At 37.8% G+C, this 17067-nt stretch overlaps 1 protein-coding gene across 1 annotated transcript in view; it reads right to left on the bottom strand.

Moving 5' to 3' along the window:
• Window positions 1-17067, bottom strand: part of SMURF2 (SMAD specific E3 ubiquitin protein ligase 2) — a 114096-nt gene that overhangs the window by 6070 nt on the left and 90959 nt on the right. The window contains exons 10-16 of the mRNA XM_043464466.1: window positions 16057-16215; window positions 11031-11223; window positions 9678-9781; window positions 7290-7404; window positions 5360-5538; window positions 4416-4553; window positions 1313-1433 (exon numbers count right to left, since the gene is read on the bottom strand). Of these exons, the coding sequence (XP_043320401.1) occupies window positions 1313-1433; window positions 4416-4553; window positions 5360-5538; window positions 7290-7404; window positions 9678-9781; window positions 11031-11223; window positions 16057-16215 (1009 nt within the window). The remainder of the gene's footprint in view (window positions 1-1312; window positions 1434-4415; window positions 4554-5359; window positions 5539-7289; window positions 7405-9677; window positions 9782-11030; window positions 11224-16056; window positions 16216-17067) is intronic.

Genomic DNA, 17067 nt, shown 5'->3' with positions numbered 1-17067 from the left:
AGTTAATTTCATTAGCAGTAGAAATTATACAACAAACCCTAACATTATTGAATAAAATCTGCAACAAAGCTTCTACAGCGTTCCGAAAAATCCTGAATCACAGCTATATGAACAGGTAAATGGTTATCCAAATAGAATTACAGAAGTACTTATAATACTGAAGATACCTCTCAAAATTCCTTTCTTCAGAGGAGTGGTAACTTTAAGGCCAAATTCCTTATTTATTATACGAACAGAAAAAAATGCATCATATTTTAACTTTACTGTCATTCCTGCTGTGTTTTATTCCTCCTCCTACTTCCTTCTGGTCATTTCACTATTGAATAATTCAATCACGAAAAGAATGGGGATGGTATTCAGTCAAACCAATCTTTTCAGGTTTGTCTAACCGATCTGTTAACAGATTTAGTTAGAAAGGACACTGAAGTTAATAAAATCATGTTTTAAATTATGTATAGACTTCTAATATTTATGCTATCCCTAGGCACTAATTAAATTTTGCGACCTCAGGTAGAATAAAATCTCATTACTTTTCAAAGTAGTTCAGTAGTAACTCAGATAGATGTATTTGTTAAAGGTCTTAATTATAAAACCAAACTTAAGGTGCTTTAAGGACTAGCTTTAAAATTAAAAAATGGTTAACTGGTTATTAAAGTCTGTATTAGTAACAAAAGTTTCCAAGGAGACCCAAGATGTTTTGCCAGTCATGGAAAGTCGCTCAGTCACGTCCAATTCTTTGCGACTCCATGGACTGTAGTCCATGGAATTCTTCAGGCCAGAATACTGGAGTGGGTAGCCTTTCCCTTCTCCAGGGGATCTTCCCAACCCAGGGATCGAACCTAGGTCTCTTGCATCCCAGGCGGGTTTAGATGATCCTAAATGTTTCCTCTAGGTTTTTGTCTATCAAGTGCTTTCTTGTAAAGCTTAACGTAAATCCAATTGGGTCTAGGTTTTTATTCCAAATAAACTGCAATACGGTGGAGACCAATTGATAAAGTTTCACTTAACTAAATCAATAGCCATTTAATTAAAGAATAGGAAATAACACTGGAAGAATATACACAAAATACACAAAACCTGTTAAAAGGAAGAATGGAAAATATGGAAGAATAAAGGATAGTCACAATATAAGAGAGACTACTTGTAGAATTTCCAAAACATGAAAGGCTTTTCCTATGAGTTAGAATTCTCACAGCAGCACACAGAAAAAATTCAAAAGCACCAGAAATACAACTCCTCTAAAACTAAGTAACAGAAACTTCTCAACCTTGCTTTGTTATACTAGATGATGTCATGACATTCATACACTGACCTCTAACTCCTTCTCATCAAATGTCTTCAGCAGATGCTGTGGAATTACTTCATTAAATCCTTTCTGCAGGGCCAGGAATTGCGCCTCAATGCCTCGTAAAAATCTCCAGTTCACGTAAAGCCTAGAAACATTGGGCAGGGGTTTTGTATGATCAAATATATTCAGATTTGGTAATTACTATGAATCGTTAGTACATTAGCAACACTGCACTTTACAAGTGTCTAGCGTTAAGAATTTAGTCTAAAATCTAAAAGAATCTCAGATTACTGAAGGTAGATGTATCCTCAGCAGTGAGGCAGTTCAGTATAAATTATAAGCAGTATAAATTAAAAAGCAGTAACCTTCCACTAACAAAAGCAGCATCGCTACAGCAACTCTTCACTTCAGAAAAACTCCTATTAAACTGGAAGTTGGCTGGAGAGCAGATGGGTCTGAAGTTAAAATCTAAATGAAACGATTTTCTCAGCTTCTAGCATGCATGCCAATAACCAGAAAACAGAGCCCATTCAACCAAAAATAACTTTTTCTGATTTCACTTAAAAATACAATCTGAATGTGTTGGGTGTTGTCTTTATATTTTGTGGGTTGTATACAGGGGAAGGGGAGGTAAAGAGAATCCCCATATCCAAAATGAGAAGAAACAGTGAAAGCCACTAGCAAGCACTTTTTGACTACTCGTTTTTCCCTATAGGCTTTAAAAGCCCTGAAAGATGTAATTTGAGCAACAAAAAGTACATGAAACTACATCTCATGTGTAGCTCTACTTACAGCTTTGTTTGGACTTACACTTTCTACATGAATTGCCCTTTTTTTTTTTTTAAATCTATCTTCCCAGGAAAATTTCACAAACCTCAGAACTACTCCTACTCCCAATCTGTCAGGATTTCCTTTCCCAAACTTGGAAGAAATAATTCTCTAAGAAGTAAGTTACTTAATATTAACTGTATCCCTTGGGGGACCTCATTTTTCTTTGTTTAAGGGCACATCAAAACTGCACACCTGTGAAAAGTTTTTCTGTGTAATTTCAAAACTGCATCTGTAAGGGATGATTGGTGGTCGTCCTGTCAGACTCTTGCCACCCCTGGATTGCAGCCTGCCAGGTCCCTCTGTGCATGAGATTCCCCATGCTTCCTTCTCCAGGGGATCTTCCTGACCCAGAGACTGAACCCACGTCTCCTGCGCTGCAGGTAGTCTTTGCCACTGAGCCACCTGAGAAGCCCCAAGGAATAACTACTGTGCCTGTAAACATGGCTGAATCCTGGAAAATGAGCAGTCTGCCAAGATCCTGGAAGTGACCCACTACTGAACTTCAGGGAATTCCTGCTCATCTTTATTATTTTTTAATTGTTGTATGTGTGTGTGTGTGTGTGTATTTTGGGGGGGTGGGGTCACACTGCTTGACATGTGTAATCTTAGTTCCCCGACCAGAGATCAAACTTCAAACCCATGCCCCCTGCCGTAGAAGTGAGGAGTTCTAACCACTGGATCATGGGGAAGTCCCTCATTAAGTTACAAATATAATATGTTTGTTATTAAAAGAAAAATCATAGTTAAAAAATCAAACATTAAAAGTGGAGACAGAGTAAAACCTGAAAGTCCACTCTTTTACCCTCTCCTCTCTACTTCCAGGCCTATCACTTCCACTCTCCCACCCTAGGCAACATCTTATTGGGTAAGTGGTCTTCCTGAACATCATCTGTATGAGAATAAAACAATACAGACTTTGTTCCAAGATATGCTTTTTAAGTGACAGCTTATGCAGAATCTCTTTTTTTAAATTGTCACACAATATTCTGTTTAATGTATCTCATCATTCTCTTCTACAAACATTTTGCAGTTTTCAGGTTTTTTTTACAAGCAATATTTAAACAGCCTTATATTTCTTTAATTACAAATGTGTTTCCAAACAACAGACTGCTAAGAATGGAGCTGCATATGCATTTTCATTCTGGCAGCTGTTCTCAAATTGTTTTCCAACAAAGCTCTACCAGGGTTCACAGGCTATGAGACTGATGGGCCTCATCCGTGAACTGAAACATTTCAGTCAGTAAGACCTGAGGACATAGTCTGTGCAAAAAAGTACAGCAAGCATGCTTCTGTGTACATATGGTGAAGTTCAAACTCCTAAATTTGATTATCATAGTTTAATGCTTAGAAAAACTTCACATACCATGAGCCAAATGATCTCACTTAATACTTCTAGATTCCTCAATCAACAGGTGATTTTACAAAACTTGAACATTTTCTTGATTTTTTTATAAGAAATATAGTAGTACCTCTTATATATCTGTATTTCTTTAATACTTATACTAATTTATATTTAATATATATCAATATATTTCTATTTTCATAAATTATATTTCTATTGAAAACACGTATTTCTTATATAAACCCACAACATCTTCATTTATAAACAGGGTTAAGTCCTAGTAACACAGCGCGGAAGTGCTTCTGCACAGCTAGCTGTGGGAGCTACACTACGCGCGACGCGACAAACGTGTTTCCTGAAACTCGTGCCTTTGTACAGCCCCGCTTTCAACTGAACCTGGGCTGGTATGTGACTGGGCTGGTATTTAACCAAAAGAATACAGCAGAGGGGATGTTGGCCAGTTCCAGGCTTAGGCCTTTAAAAGATCACACAACTCCTCCTTCTGTGCTCTGGGAAGCCAGCCACCCGATAAGAGGCCTGGCTACTGTGCTGCAGAGAGAGGCCTCTGACACCACGTGGGATAAGTGAGGAGCCCAGCCAACAGTGCAAACCAGGAGCCAGATGGTGACCCAGCGTCCACTCCAGCCAGCCCCCAGCCCGCCAAGCCACCCTGGGTGAAACATCAGACATGTGAGTGAAGAGCTCGTCTTAACATTTCCGCCCCAGCTGACACCATGCGAAGGAGCAGTGTGCTGCCCCTATTATCCTCAATCCAAATAACTGACCCACGGGACCATGAGAAATAATAAAATGGTGGTTGTTTTTAAGCCACTTAATTCTGCAGAGGCCTATTCTGTGGCAGTAAGTAACACTACCTAAGCATCAATGTTTTTCTGTACCACCATTCTAGAACATTAAAACAAGTCTCAGGCTTAAGAAGATACAAGTGTTTACCTGACATATTCTTTTTTATTTTCTTCAGTAACAGGGATACTCTTGCCATTTGGTTTAAGTTCATGCTGAATGATTTCACCATAGGCATTATGTTCGACACAGAAGGTGTGGTCCAAAACACCTGTGATATCATTCTCACTAGAAAGGAAAGAAAGGGAAAGACACCTGACTAGAAAATCTAAAATTCAGATCTCGGAGATGTATTAATTGGTGAGACAAATAAAACTAAGGTGGTTTTACGACATGACTGACAGAGGAACATCTGACCCTATGTTCTTTTTACTAGTTCCCATGCCACCGTTCCTACCAGTTGGGGGCAGAAAAGTTAAAGAGCTTTAACCTGCATAAACCCTGGGAACATTTTATGGAGTAATGAGGAAGCCCTGGAAAGCTGGGTTTTACACGGGGAAACCTCAGTTCTGTTTGGCTTTCAGGTAAGAAGTTCTACCAGAATCTCGGTAATCCAAGTGACCAAACACCTGAGGAGCCCCACTGAGAAAGCTACTTGTGTACTTGGTAAAAACAAGCATGGCCAGCGTATCTTCACAAACGAATGACCTCCCAACAAACAGAGCTGACTCTTACAAATACCCTTTTTAAAGTATGGTTTCAGCAATCATCATTTCAGCAGAAATACCTTATTCTCACATATGAAAAATGCAAACAGAACATGCATCATGTTGAAGAAATCATTAAGTGCTTTTAAAAATAGAGTATACTACATTTTCCCCTTTTAAAGTAATAACACTTTTGCTACAGTTTAGGAATTTTAAAAATACACAAAAGCAGCAGAAAGAGGAAAAGTCTCATATGGTCCCATCACTCAGATGATCACCCTTAATATTTTCCGTGCATCATGTTTTATATTTCAAAAAAAGTACATCCATTTTGAAACATGTATCTTTTAAGAGCTCAGATTCTAATGAACAAGACTCAATACATACAGTATCCACACTAAACTGTTATGAAGATCTGGGTCAACTAGCTCCATGTCATCCAAAGTAATGGACTTCCCAAGCAACTGTTTATAGAATGGCAACGTGAAACCACCGTCAATATAGTGTCCGTGGAACACAGCCATCCCCATTATTCGTCCAACAAAGTGGAAGTATGATAAATGTTCCTGAAATTGAAAAGACTTTATGTAAATATTCCAGGTAGGTACTATCCAGGGAATTTTTAATAAAAATTAAATATGTAAGCAACAGTAATTTTTTAAATAATAAGTATCAACTTATACTCCAATTTATAACTATTTAAGTGGATAGGCTATCATATCAAGGCTCAATACTCACTAGGGAAAGTTTCTATAGGGCACACTTAAGATACTATACTTTGCTACAAAATATTGCAGCAGAGTCAATGCCTCTCACAAAGAAAGGGCAGTCACTCTGTAAAATTTATCCTCAGAAATTAAAGTCTAGTCCCTCTGCAGCCTCACTAAATCTGCTGCAGATCCTGTTCTCTCTCCTCCCATCTCCTGCTGAGCTCCTTATAGTCATGGCTCTGTCATGGAAAAAAAGCTTTCAATTCTCTACCTCCCTGTTCTCTTGACCTAACCAGAAACTGAACTTCAAAACATCACAGATTTAAGAGCACAGACTTCATGTCTAACTTGGACTAGAGTCCTGATTTTACCAGTTACTAGCTATGTACACTTGGGCAAACTACTTAACCTCTGTAGAGATAGTTTTTCATTATCTGGAAAAATAAGGGTAATAATAGCATCTAAAAAGGGTCTCTGTGGGTAGTAACATGAGGTGATGAAGCCCAAGGCGCTGGACCTGGCATATGGTAAATGCTCAACAAACGTGAGCTATCATTGCTACGGTGGCAGTAATGAGCTGGTCAAGCAGAATTTTCACCTAAAAATCTCCCCTTTATGAAGAACACCTAGCAAGGAACCTACCATGCCTACCATGTTTAGACAGATTTGGTCTTCCATGTATATTGTTTTATTACTGTTGGATATTTGTATTTTAAACTTCTTTTACTTCTCTGTTTAACATGTTTAACAATCTCTAAGCTCACCTATAAGCCTCCCTTTTATCTTACAAATAGCACTTTTCTTTTAAAAAAGTAGTACCTGTTCACTACTATTTAGAAAATACAGACCAGGAATAAAAGCCCATAGTCTTAACACTCAGAGATAACCACTGTTAAGTATTACACTGTGGATCTTTTCAATGTTCTCACATATACATATGTTTACCAAAGTTGCATCGTTCTATTTTGTTAACTTTTTTAAACCTATTACAAATACTATCTTTACATATCATTATCCATTATCCCACAACATCATTTTAGGGGCTCTATAATATACCCTTGTATGGGAAGATAATAGAAATACTATAAAACCAACAAATGAGTAACAGCTGCTAACTCTTGTTGAGTACTTAATAATATGTAATAGGGTTAATAACGTATAGCACTGTGCAGAGTCTCATTTAACAGTCACAACCCTTCTCTCAGGTTCAAATTATATTTTATCATTGAGGCTTAAGTCAATGAAAGTCACAAAGCTAGTTAGTAATGGGACCAGGATATGTTCTCATGTCTAACTCCAGAGTCTAAGCTCTTAACCATGTCGTTCTGCTTCATGTCATAATTTAATCAACCCCTCTTATGGACAGCAATGTTATTTCCAGTTGGGGCTACTATAAACAGTGATGCAGTAAACCTCCCTGGGCCCAACTGTTGCACACACTCATAATCATTTACCGAAGAAAACTTTTTAAAAGGGGACTTGCCAAGTCCAAGGATGTGACTTGAACAAAGACAGCAAACCTATGTCATAAACTACACTGACACTTAAAGATGAAAAAACATTGTAGGTCCTAAGTTAGTTCATATCATTATAACCACCAATCATACCGGATTAACTGCAGAATCAGGATTGATCTGCAATGTATAGATATCATCTCTTGAATACTGGAAGAGGCCATAATAAGGATTCAGCATTTCATGTGACAAGAGATATAACCACTCCCTAAAAAACAAGATATGCCAAAGGAATTGTTTGTTAATAAATATACTTTTACTAAGATATGCTATTAATTAATGTTAGCAAAGGTTTTTAATAAAACAAAATAAAGCACTAACTAGTTATGTAATATCACTTTAAAAAAGTATACCAACGCATAGAGCTCAACCCCATGCCCCGTGACCACCTAGAGGGGTGGGAGGGAGGTTCAAGAGGAGACAGAACACCTATGGCTGATTTCTGTTGATGTATGGCAGAAACCAACACAGCATGGTAAAGCAATTATTCTCCAATTAAAAATAAAAATTAAATTAAAAAGAAGAAGAAGAAGAATCTACCAAGACCCAAAGTAAATGAAAACCCTTGTTTTATTATATTGAACTCCTGTCTCACTCAATTTTGGGTAATTTTGTGACATTTTAACATCAACAAACATAATAATAATATCCAGAAGTACCATTAGATGCTGCAGCCCAGTGGTCTGTTACTTTTAATTGCTAAACAAATTTGTGATCCATAATAAATATAAAATGAAGGGAAGAATATGGTTTTATTTCAAAACCTCCAAGTGGTCCCATCCATACCACCCTGATCATCTCCAATCATGGCAGTTTTATACTAGTTTATACAATATATAACATTCATATATAACTAATTCATGTATTATTGTTGGTATGGTTTTAGTAAGAAAATTTCATTATCCATTTCCACTATCTGTTTTGTGTAAACCCTAGAATAACCATGATAAACATGTAAGTGGTGAGAAACTACCAAGGCCTTTGGTATAAGTGGGAATAAAAGGGCAGGCCAGCACTTTCTGGGGATGTTTCATCCCACTTCTTGGTTTCAAGCATACATCAGTGTTTTTAAAACCTATAATAAACAGTTCTATCACCTTAAATTTATTAAATCATTTACATTTTTCAAAGTATAAAAGACCACTTTTTGTCTTGGTGAGACAGAAATAAAATCACTAGTCTAGAACTTAAGGTGACGTCCGAGTCTCAAAGCCTGTCATTCCTCAGCTAGGAAAGGCATGTAAATGATATGTTCTGATATTATGGATTAAACAGGGGAATAATATAATTTTAAGAAATGCAGTGAAACACTATTAAAATAGAGGAAAACATTTCAAAGTTTTATCATTTGATGGCATCTAAATCAAATCATTATGCTTAATACTTGAAAAGTCTAGAGATTAAAAAGATAAAGTGAGATCTCCAATAGGCAACCTTCCCACCTAATATGTCTTGTATATTTTTTATGCATATATGTGTTTTTTAAAGGCTTCCCTGGTGGTTCAGTGGTAAAGAATCTGCCTGCCAAGCAGGAGACTCAGGTTCAGTCCCTGGGTCGGGAGGATCCTCTGGAGAAGGAAATGGCAACCCACTCCAGTATTCTTGCCTGGGAAATCCCCATGGACAGACGAGCCTGGCGGGCTACAGGCCATGGGGTTGCAAAGAGCTGGACATGACTGAGCATGCATGCACAGTGATCAATTCTAAAAATCCAAACTAAAGAAGCTATCCATTTGCAAGTAAAAAGGTCACAGAAAAAGTTTACAGGTGAAAACAAGTAATGCCAAATAGCAATTATGGGACCTGGTGGAAACACAAATTTAATTTAGGCTGGATTTAGATTAGGGGAGACAGAATTATCATGATGGTCCTTAAAATGTTTTAACAAAGAAGCTATAATGTTTCTGCTGCATTTATATATAGTGAATTCTCACACCTGGAAAAAAAATACTTGATGTATGAATGCAGCAGAAACATCCTATTCAATGTACTGAAATATTCTATGGAGGATTTATGATATACACACATACTTCCCGACACAAACATTCCTTTAACAAGGTTAAAAAGCATGGCAATGGAAGCAAAGGGAAACAGTATTCAGTTTAGAATACACGTCATTAAAACCTCAAGATTATTCCTGACAATGTAAAGCAGAGGGAACAGCACGTACTGAAGGAGAGAAACGGAGAAAATATCAGGCCTGTAGGCCCTACCAAGAGCCCACACAGGGTTGCAGCTAGTTTTCAGAGAAAGTCTCACTGGACGACATGATCCACTAGCAAGTTCAAAATACTTTACTGGCAGCAGTGCTATACTAAATAACCTCATTATGAATGCATCTACTAGGGTATCCTCCATACAGCAAACATTAGGTAACATGATGTTAGAAAATAAATACCAATGAGAAGGTTACACCACAGAGAGTATCTAATCTGCAAATACAAGGATCTATATGTCATTTACTGACGAGTATGTCTTTACCTGGCAACCCCTCCGTAGTCAAGGCCTTCTTCTCCACGAAATTTTATCATTAATCGCTTCCAGAGATCTTTTGGTCTCATTTTCATGACTTGTCGATATGATTCCTGAAAAAAATGTTTAGTATACTATTATTACTAGGTGTTTTTAACCTGCTGTTTAAACTCTCCTTCCTATTCCACCTACATGTTTATTTAAATAAAGTGGAATGTGTTCAACAATCAAATCAATGGATCAACTCCAAGTGTTTGGAACCTCATGGAACTTAAAACAGAGTTTAATACTACTGAAATCAATTAAAAGCCTACTAAATGCAAGACTCTGTACTTAAGTCCTATGAACTATAGCAATGATACCACTCATATTAAAAAACACAATCTGACAGAAGTACCACATTTTTAAGTTAGTTCACCTAATCCAGGCGACAGATTCCAGCAGAAAGGTAAGAAACAAAGTTTCAAAGAACGTAAGTAATTGTTAATGTGATCCTCACAAAACTGACAACTTTACATTATTTTAAAATTACAAATGACTGAGTACAAACAAGGTCAGAACTGTTCAGAACTGTTCTGAGAGAAAAAAGTTCATCTTTTGGGAGAAGGATTATGAAGTCCCCAAACATCTCTTGCCCTGGAACCCTCTAATAAGTGGGAAAGCCCTGCCTTGGACCTCTGCCACTTACTATGTAAGAACATTGAAGCTGCCATTAGAGCTATAAAATCCAGAGATAAAAGGACATACCAGAAAGGAAGATTTTCAATAAATTAAGGAAGCAGTCCAACAGTAATTGGACAAAACGATTTTTTTTTTTATTTAAGAGTCCCTTACCTTTTGGAAGAATTAGAAAATAAGGGATGGATAATATCTGTGGTCTTTTAAAATTCATGAACAAATCAGTATCTGCAATGCAGGGACCAAGCTGCACCCATCAGAACCTCTTACACTTCATCCCATTCAAATGTTTATCTTATATATTAAATCTCTCCAATACTACTGCCTTTACTCCCCACAAGTAAAAAGAGAAATTAATGAAAATTCTCCCATTTTAAAGAGATTAAAGTGAAAGTCGCTCAGTCCTGTCTGACTCTTTGCAACCCCATGGACTGTAGCCTGCAAGGCTCCTCTGTCCATGGAATTCTCTAAGCAAGAATACTGGTAACCACTCCCTTCTCCAGGGGATCTTCCCAACCCAGGGATCAAACCCAGGTCTCCCGCATTGCAGGCGGATTCTTTACCATCTGAGCTACCAGGGAAGCCCTTAAAGAGATTATGAGTACCTCCAATATATACTTGGAAAACAAGTTATTCACAGAAATTTAAATTTTCTCTATTTTAAAATCAGACTTGCAAGTTTACCTCAAAAATCTCTTCCCTGGAAACCTCAATGCGGCAATGGCCAGCCTGAGGCTGTTGCTGGGAAAGTTCCTGCCGCAGAATCTTTAGTTTCTGAACTAGGTCTCGCTTGTACCGTGGGACTGTCAGACACTCTGTGTCATCAGGGCACAACGACACCACCTGCTGTTGCTGGTCTTTCAATTGGTTCTGCCGACTAAAAGGAAACAAATATTAGTAAAGAATTTTTTTAAAAGATTGCAATTATACATTTAAAATAGCATTGCATGCTAAACCAAGTCTATCTGTATTATTTCAAGGCCTTGTTTTAGTCTTAGCTTGACCATTTTTGACAACAATAAACTGGCTCCAAAGTTTATTTCTTAGAATTTATGGAAGTGGACAATCAGAGTTTTATCCAAAAACCTTTATACAGCTGCTGAGAGCAACTTTCTCAAGTACTGTTTCCATTTTCCTCCACTCAAGTTTACCAGCTCTCACGTCAAAATTCAGGCATAGGCCAAACCGTGTGCCTGTTATCTAGAGTCTGTCTCTCTGAAAGAGACAAACAGTTGGAACTGGCAGTTTGGCAGGACCCCTTCTCCTATGCACGCTACAGTCTAGACCACAGGAATGAGGGAAGTCACAGAGAAATGAGCACTTTACAAACAAGTTTAAATGCTTGATAAAGTGACTATTTTTCTTTTCTTTCCTTTTTTTTGGGCCATGCAGCGTGACATGCAGGACCTTAGTTCCTTAACCAGGGATCGAACCTGTGTCCCCTGCAGTGGAAGCATGAAGTCTTACCCACTGGACCACTAAGGAGGTCCTTACTTTTATTTTTACTGTGGTAAAATACACATCACATAAAATTTACTATTTTAACCATTTTTGAGTATTACAGTCACTGGCATTAAGTACATTTACATTGTCTCTTATGCTAAAGTGACTTCTAACTGCATATATAGTTTACCACAAATACACAAAAATAACCTCCCAAGTACAGCAGAAACATAATTTTTAGAAGGCACATTGCCTGGAGATATACTTATTCTCCTGACAAAAATACTGTAAGCTGCATCTAAGAATTGTTTAAAGAATCTTATGATATAATGAATGAGTTAATTTCAGTAAACTGTCAGGAAATAAAAAGTCAGGTAATTCACTGTTAATGTCTATGCAAATGCTGAATGATTCAGTTGGAATCTAATTTCACACACAACAGACAAGAGTACAATCTTCTAACCTAAGAGAAAAGGACAATGGTAGCTATGAGAAAATAAAAATAACTTTCAGTTCTCTAACAAATGACCCAAACTTACTTTACATACAATGATTCAATAGGTAAAGGCCCAAATTTATACCTAGAACACATAACTATCAAAAAAAATGCAGCTTTGATGAAAATGACAAATCACTATTTATTCTCATAAGCACTGTAATAAAGGTGTTTTTTGTATACACACACATATATAAGTCAAAACAGAATATATTAAAAATACTCTTTAAACAATGGTATTAATCCTATCCCAAAAAAAGAACTTGGGTATATGAAGTTAAAGATACAAAACTTTAATTCAAAGTGGATCAGAGACTTCAATGTAAAACCTAAAGCCAAAAGTCATAGGTGCCAAAGCACAATCCATAGAAAAACAAATGGTTAAAATGAACATCACTTAAATTCAAAGAACCTTTACATTCTTCAAAGGACACTGTTAAAAAAATGAAAAGACAAGTCATGGTCTAGGAGAAAATCTTTCTAAAGCTTACAGATGACATAAAACTTGTATTTCAAGCATCTAAAGAATTCTCAAAACTCAAAACAAAAAAAACTTTTTTTTTAAAAAAAGGAGGCAAAAAATTTCACCAAAGAAGATATATAGATGGAAATAAGCCCATGAAAAGATGCTCAACATCACTAGTCACTACAGAAAAGCAAATTAAAACTTAATGAGAATTCTGTAAAGCAATCATCCTTCAATTAAGAAAATTAATTTAAAAAATTTAATGAGATACCAACTACACATCTATTAGAATGTCTAAAATTAAGATTAACCATACCAAGTGTTAGCAAGAGCAACTACAACTCTCACACACTGCCAGTGGGAATGTCAAATGGCACAATCACTTCGAAAAACAATCTGGCAGTCTCTTCAAAAGTTAAACACAAATCTGTCATATGATGCAGCCTAGGTGTGTGTTTATCGAAGAGAAGTGAGAGCGTGTGTCCACAGAAAGACTTAACATAAATGTTCATAACAGTTTAGTCACAGCCCCAAACTGAAACAATCCAAATATTCATCAGCAGGTAAACAGATTCATAAATTGAGGTCTAGCCACACACAATGGAATGAAAAGAAATTAACTATACAGGCAACAACAGAGATGAATCTCAAATAATTACGCTGGGTAAAAGAAAGCAAACCAAAGGGAGTACATACTGTATGAATGCACTTATCCAGAACTCTAAAAACTACAATGTATAGTGATAGAAAGCAAATGGGTGGTTGGCTGAAAATGAGGTGTGGACTGAACTGTGTCTAAGTAAGTAAGCTGAAGGCCCCTCTGACTGTGACCTTATCTGGACTCGGGGTCTCTGCAGACACTCAAGTTAAATGTCACACTAGATGAGGGTGGCCCTAAACCCAACAGATTGGTGTTCTTATACGGAGAGGTAAATTTGGATCCAGAATATAGGGGAGAAGCTGTGATATAGTAAGAAATATACTTTGGTCTTTGTCCCCAGTTACTGACACAGAACTCTTAAAATGCTTGAAATTTCCTAAGTGGCAGAGGTGACAAGAAAAGTGTACTCTGTTCCAATATTTGGTCTTTGTCCCTGGTACAAGACACAGAAGCTCCTAAGTCCCTTAGAATTTCCTGGGTTTTGGAGCATTTTTGTTTCAGTGAGGTGACTGTTATGTAGTTGCAGGATGGGGCCTGGTTGCAGGAGAGACCACGGCTTGATGAGATGCCTAGAACTTTCAGCGCCATCTCCCCAGCCTCTGGGGAGGGGGGAGAGGAACTGGAGACTGAGTTAATGATCAATCACTCCTATGTCATAACATCTCCATAAAAACCCCTGAACGCTGGTGTTCAGAAAGCTGGGTTGATGAACACACTGCAGATACCCAGAGGATGAAGCACCTTGCAGAAGAATACACCGAAGCTCCATATAGTCCCCAGCCCCGCCCGTGTCCTATGCCCTTCTTCCATTTGGCTGTTCCCAAGTTACACCCTTTATAAACAACTGCTGATAGTAAGGAAATAATTTCCCTGAATTCTGTGAGCCATTCTAGCAAACCGTTGAACCCGAGAGTCATGAGGACACCTTGACTTATAGCCAGTTGGCAAGAAATATGGGAGGCCTTGTTGAAACTGAGCCCTTCACCTGTGAGGCCTGATGCTAACTGCGGGTGGCATTAGACTGAATTCAAGTCCGTAGATGGGGAGAACTGGAATGTTTGAGGAAAAAACTCCCACACTTGGTGGCAGATGTTTTGTGGGTAGACCAGACTGCAGAAGGCCATGTGAAGACAAGGAACAGACTGGAATAATGTTCCCACAAGTCAAGGAACAGCAAGGTTTCCGGAAACCAACAGCATCTAGGAGAAGGGCATGAAACTGATCCTCCTTGAGAGATTCCAGAAAGAACCAACCCTGGGTCAGCCTGGCTCTGAACTCCAGTCTCCAGGACTGTCAGAGAATGAACTTACATTGTTTTAAACCGCCTAGTGTGTGGTATTTTGTTACGGCAGCCTCAGGAAACTAGGGAAGGGGTGGGAGGAGGGACCACCAAGAGGCTTAGAGAGGCAGGAGGAAACTCGGGGCAGTGGGTACGTTCACTACCTCCATTAAGGCGAGGGCCTCACAGTACATAATAGGTCAAAACAAACTGTACACAGGAAGTATGTATGATTTACTGTGTGTCAATTAAATTTCAAGAAAGTCAATTTTAAAACAGTTCATCAAAAAAGTCTACAAATAATAAATGCTGGAGAGTGTGGGAAGAAAGGGGAACCCTCCTACACTGTTGGTGGGAATGTAAACTGGTGTAGCCTCTATGGAAAACAGTATGGAGGGTCTTGAAAAAACTAAAACTGGAGCTACCATATGATCTAGCGATCCTACTCCTGGGCATGTATCTGGAAAATATGAAAACTAATTCAAAAAGACACATGTACCCCAATGTATGTATATAGCAGCACCATTTACAAGAGCCAAGACATGGAAGCAAGCCAAGTACACACACTCTCACTCACACACAATGAAATATTACTCAGTCATAAAAAAGAATGAAATACTGCCATGTGCAGCAACATGGATGGACCTTGAGAATAGCATACCAAGTGTAGCAAGTCAGAGAGAAAAACAAATATAAACTGCTATACATAAAAGATAAGCAACAAGGATCTGCTGCAGAACACAAGGAAGATATATTCAGTATCTTATAATAACCTATAGCAGAAAATAATCTGGAAAAAATACATACTTATAACTGGGTCACTTTGCTATACATCTGAAACTAACACATATTATAAATCAACTATATTTTAATTTAAAAAAACAAAACAGGATACATCAAGCCCGTTCACAAAGATTTGAGAAAGAGACTGTTTCAGTCCTGCAAATGGGGAAAAAAGGATTCAAGCTGGAGGACAAAATTGACAGCAGAAAGTCCTCTGGGATGGATTCAACTCTCCTAGAGCTAGTTCTAGGGCACTTGGGGGGTGGAGGGGGACGGGGGTGGTGGAGAGGAGAAGGACTCCACCTACCCCACAAAGCAGCCTGTCTCTGCAGGTGTGCTGGGACAAACCCTCTGACACACACCCTTTTCCTAACATTTCAGGACAGGTTCCTACTTAAGCACAGTTGGGATTAAAATATCCAAACATCAGAGTAACATTTGGTATACCCATAAAATTATGTTCAACAGAAGTAATTTATAACTGAAGAGAGAAGCCATTCTATCACATTTATTACAAAAAGCATCTATCCGTCTTCTTTTGTTGAGATTCATATTTTAACATGTATTATTTTAAAAACTTACTTTAAAACTAAATGCAAGTTAGCGGAGAGCCGAGGATCTGTAAACTGTGTTGTTCTGTTGTTATGGTCAACGAAATAAACTCTGCCTGTTGCTGTATTCCGGATCTCCCATCCAGGCGGCAACGGACCGAGCTCTTCACAATTGATGTTGCTAAGATCCCTGCAAAAACAAATATAAAATAAAAAATACCTCACTGCTGGGCCTGCTGAGCCAAGCAAGTGTAAATGACACAGAACAATTCCATGAAGTCTGAGAAAATGTATTGTTTCAGAAACTTGAGACGTTGAGCTGGAATCTTTAATTCCCAATGGTTTAACAAACTTGCTTATTCAAAACCCAATCCATAAATGGCTCAGAAACTTATCACACAGCCTACATTTTTAGTGAGTTCATTCCTGGGTTTTAATGTAATTCAGGTTTTAAGTTAATAGAAAAGCAATCACAACATTTGCCAACATAAACTGTACTTCAATACTTGTCTGAAAAAACATTGTTTTCCAAATGTCAGTGATATAAGGAATTAAATGTTTTCTAAAATTTCCCTTCAATTATTTCTTTCTTTACCATGCCATAAAATCTGTGTAAATGTTCATTCCATGATTAATTTTAAGCTCTTCAGTAAAGCAAAACTGGACATGTTATTAAAATTATGATCCTGAAAATAACCACAGCATACATTTTAAAGGATAACTGCTCCATTTTGAATTCTAAAAGCTATAAAGCTAGTGAATGGAGAATCAGTTTAAGACACCTTAGGAAGAATGTTCTAAGATTTACTGCTACGTGAAAAAAAAGCAAAAGATTTTTAATGCAGCAAAGACCCCTGTTTTTATATCATATGCATGCTCACTCAGTCATGTCTGACTCTGTGTGACCCCATGGACTGTAGCCCACTGGGCTCCTCTGTCCATGGGATTATCCAGGCAAGAATACTGGAGCGGGTTGCCATTTCCTCCTCCAGGGAACCTTCCCGACCCAGGGACTGAACCATGTCTCCTGCATTTCTTCACT

Source organism: Cervus canadensis, chromosome 1, assembly GCF_019320065.1.
Source record: "Cervus canadensis isolate Bull #8, Minnesota chromosome 1, ASM1932006v1, whole genome shotgun sequence".
In the NCBI taxonomy this organism is placed as follows: Eukaryota; Metazoa; Chordata; class Mammalia; order Artiodactyla; family Cervidae; genus Cervus; species Cervus canadensis.
This window is presented reverse-complemented; position numbering and strand designations above follow the sequence as displayed.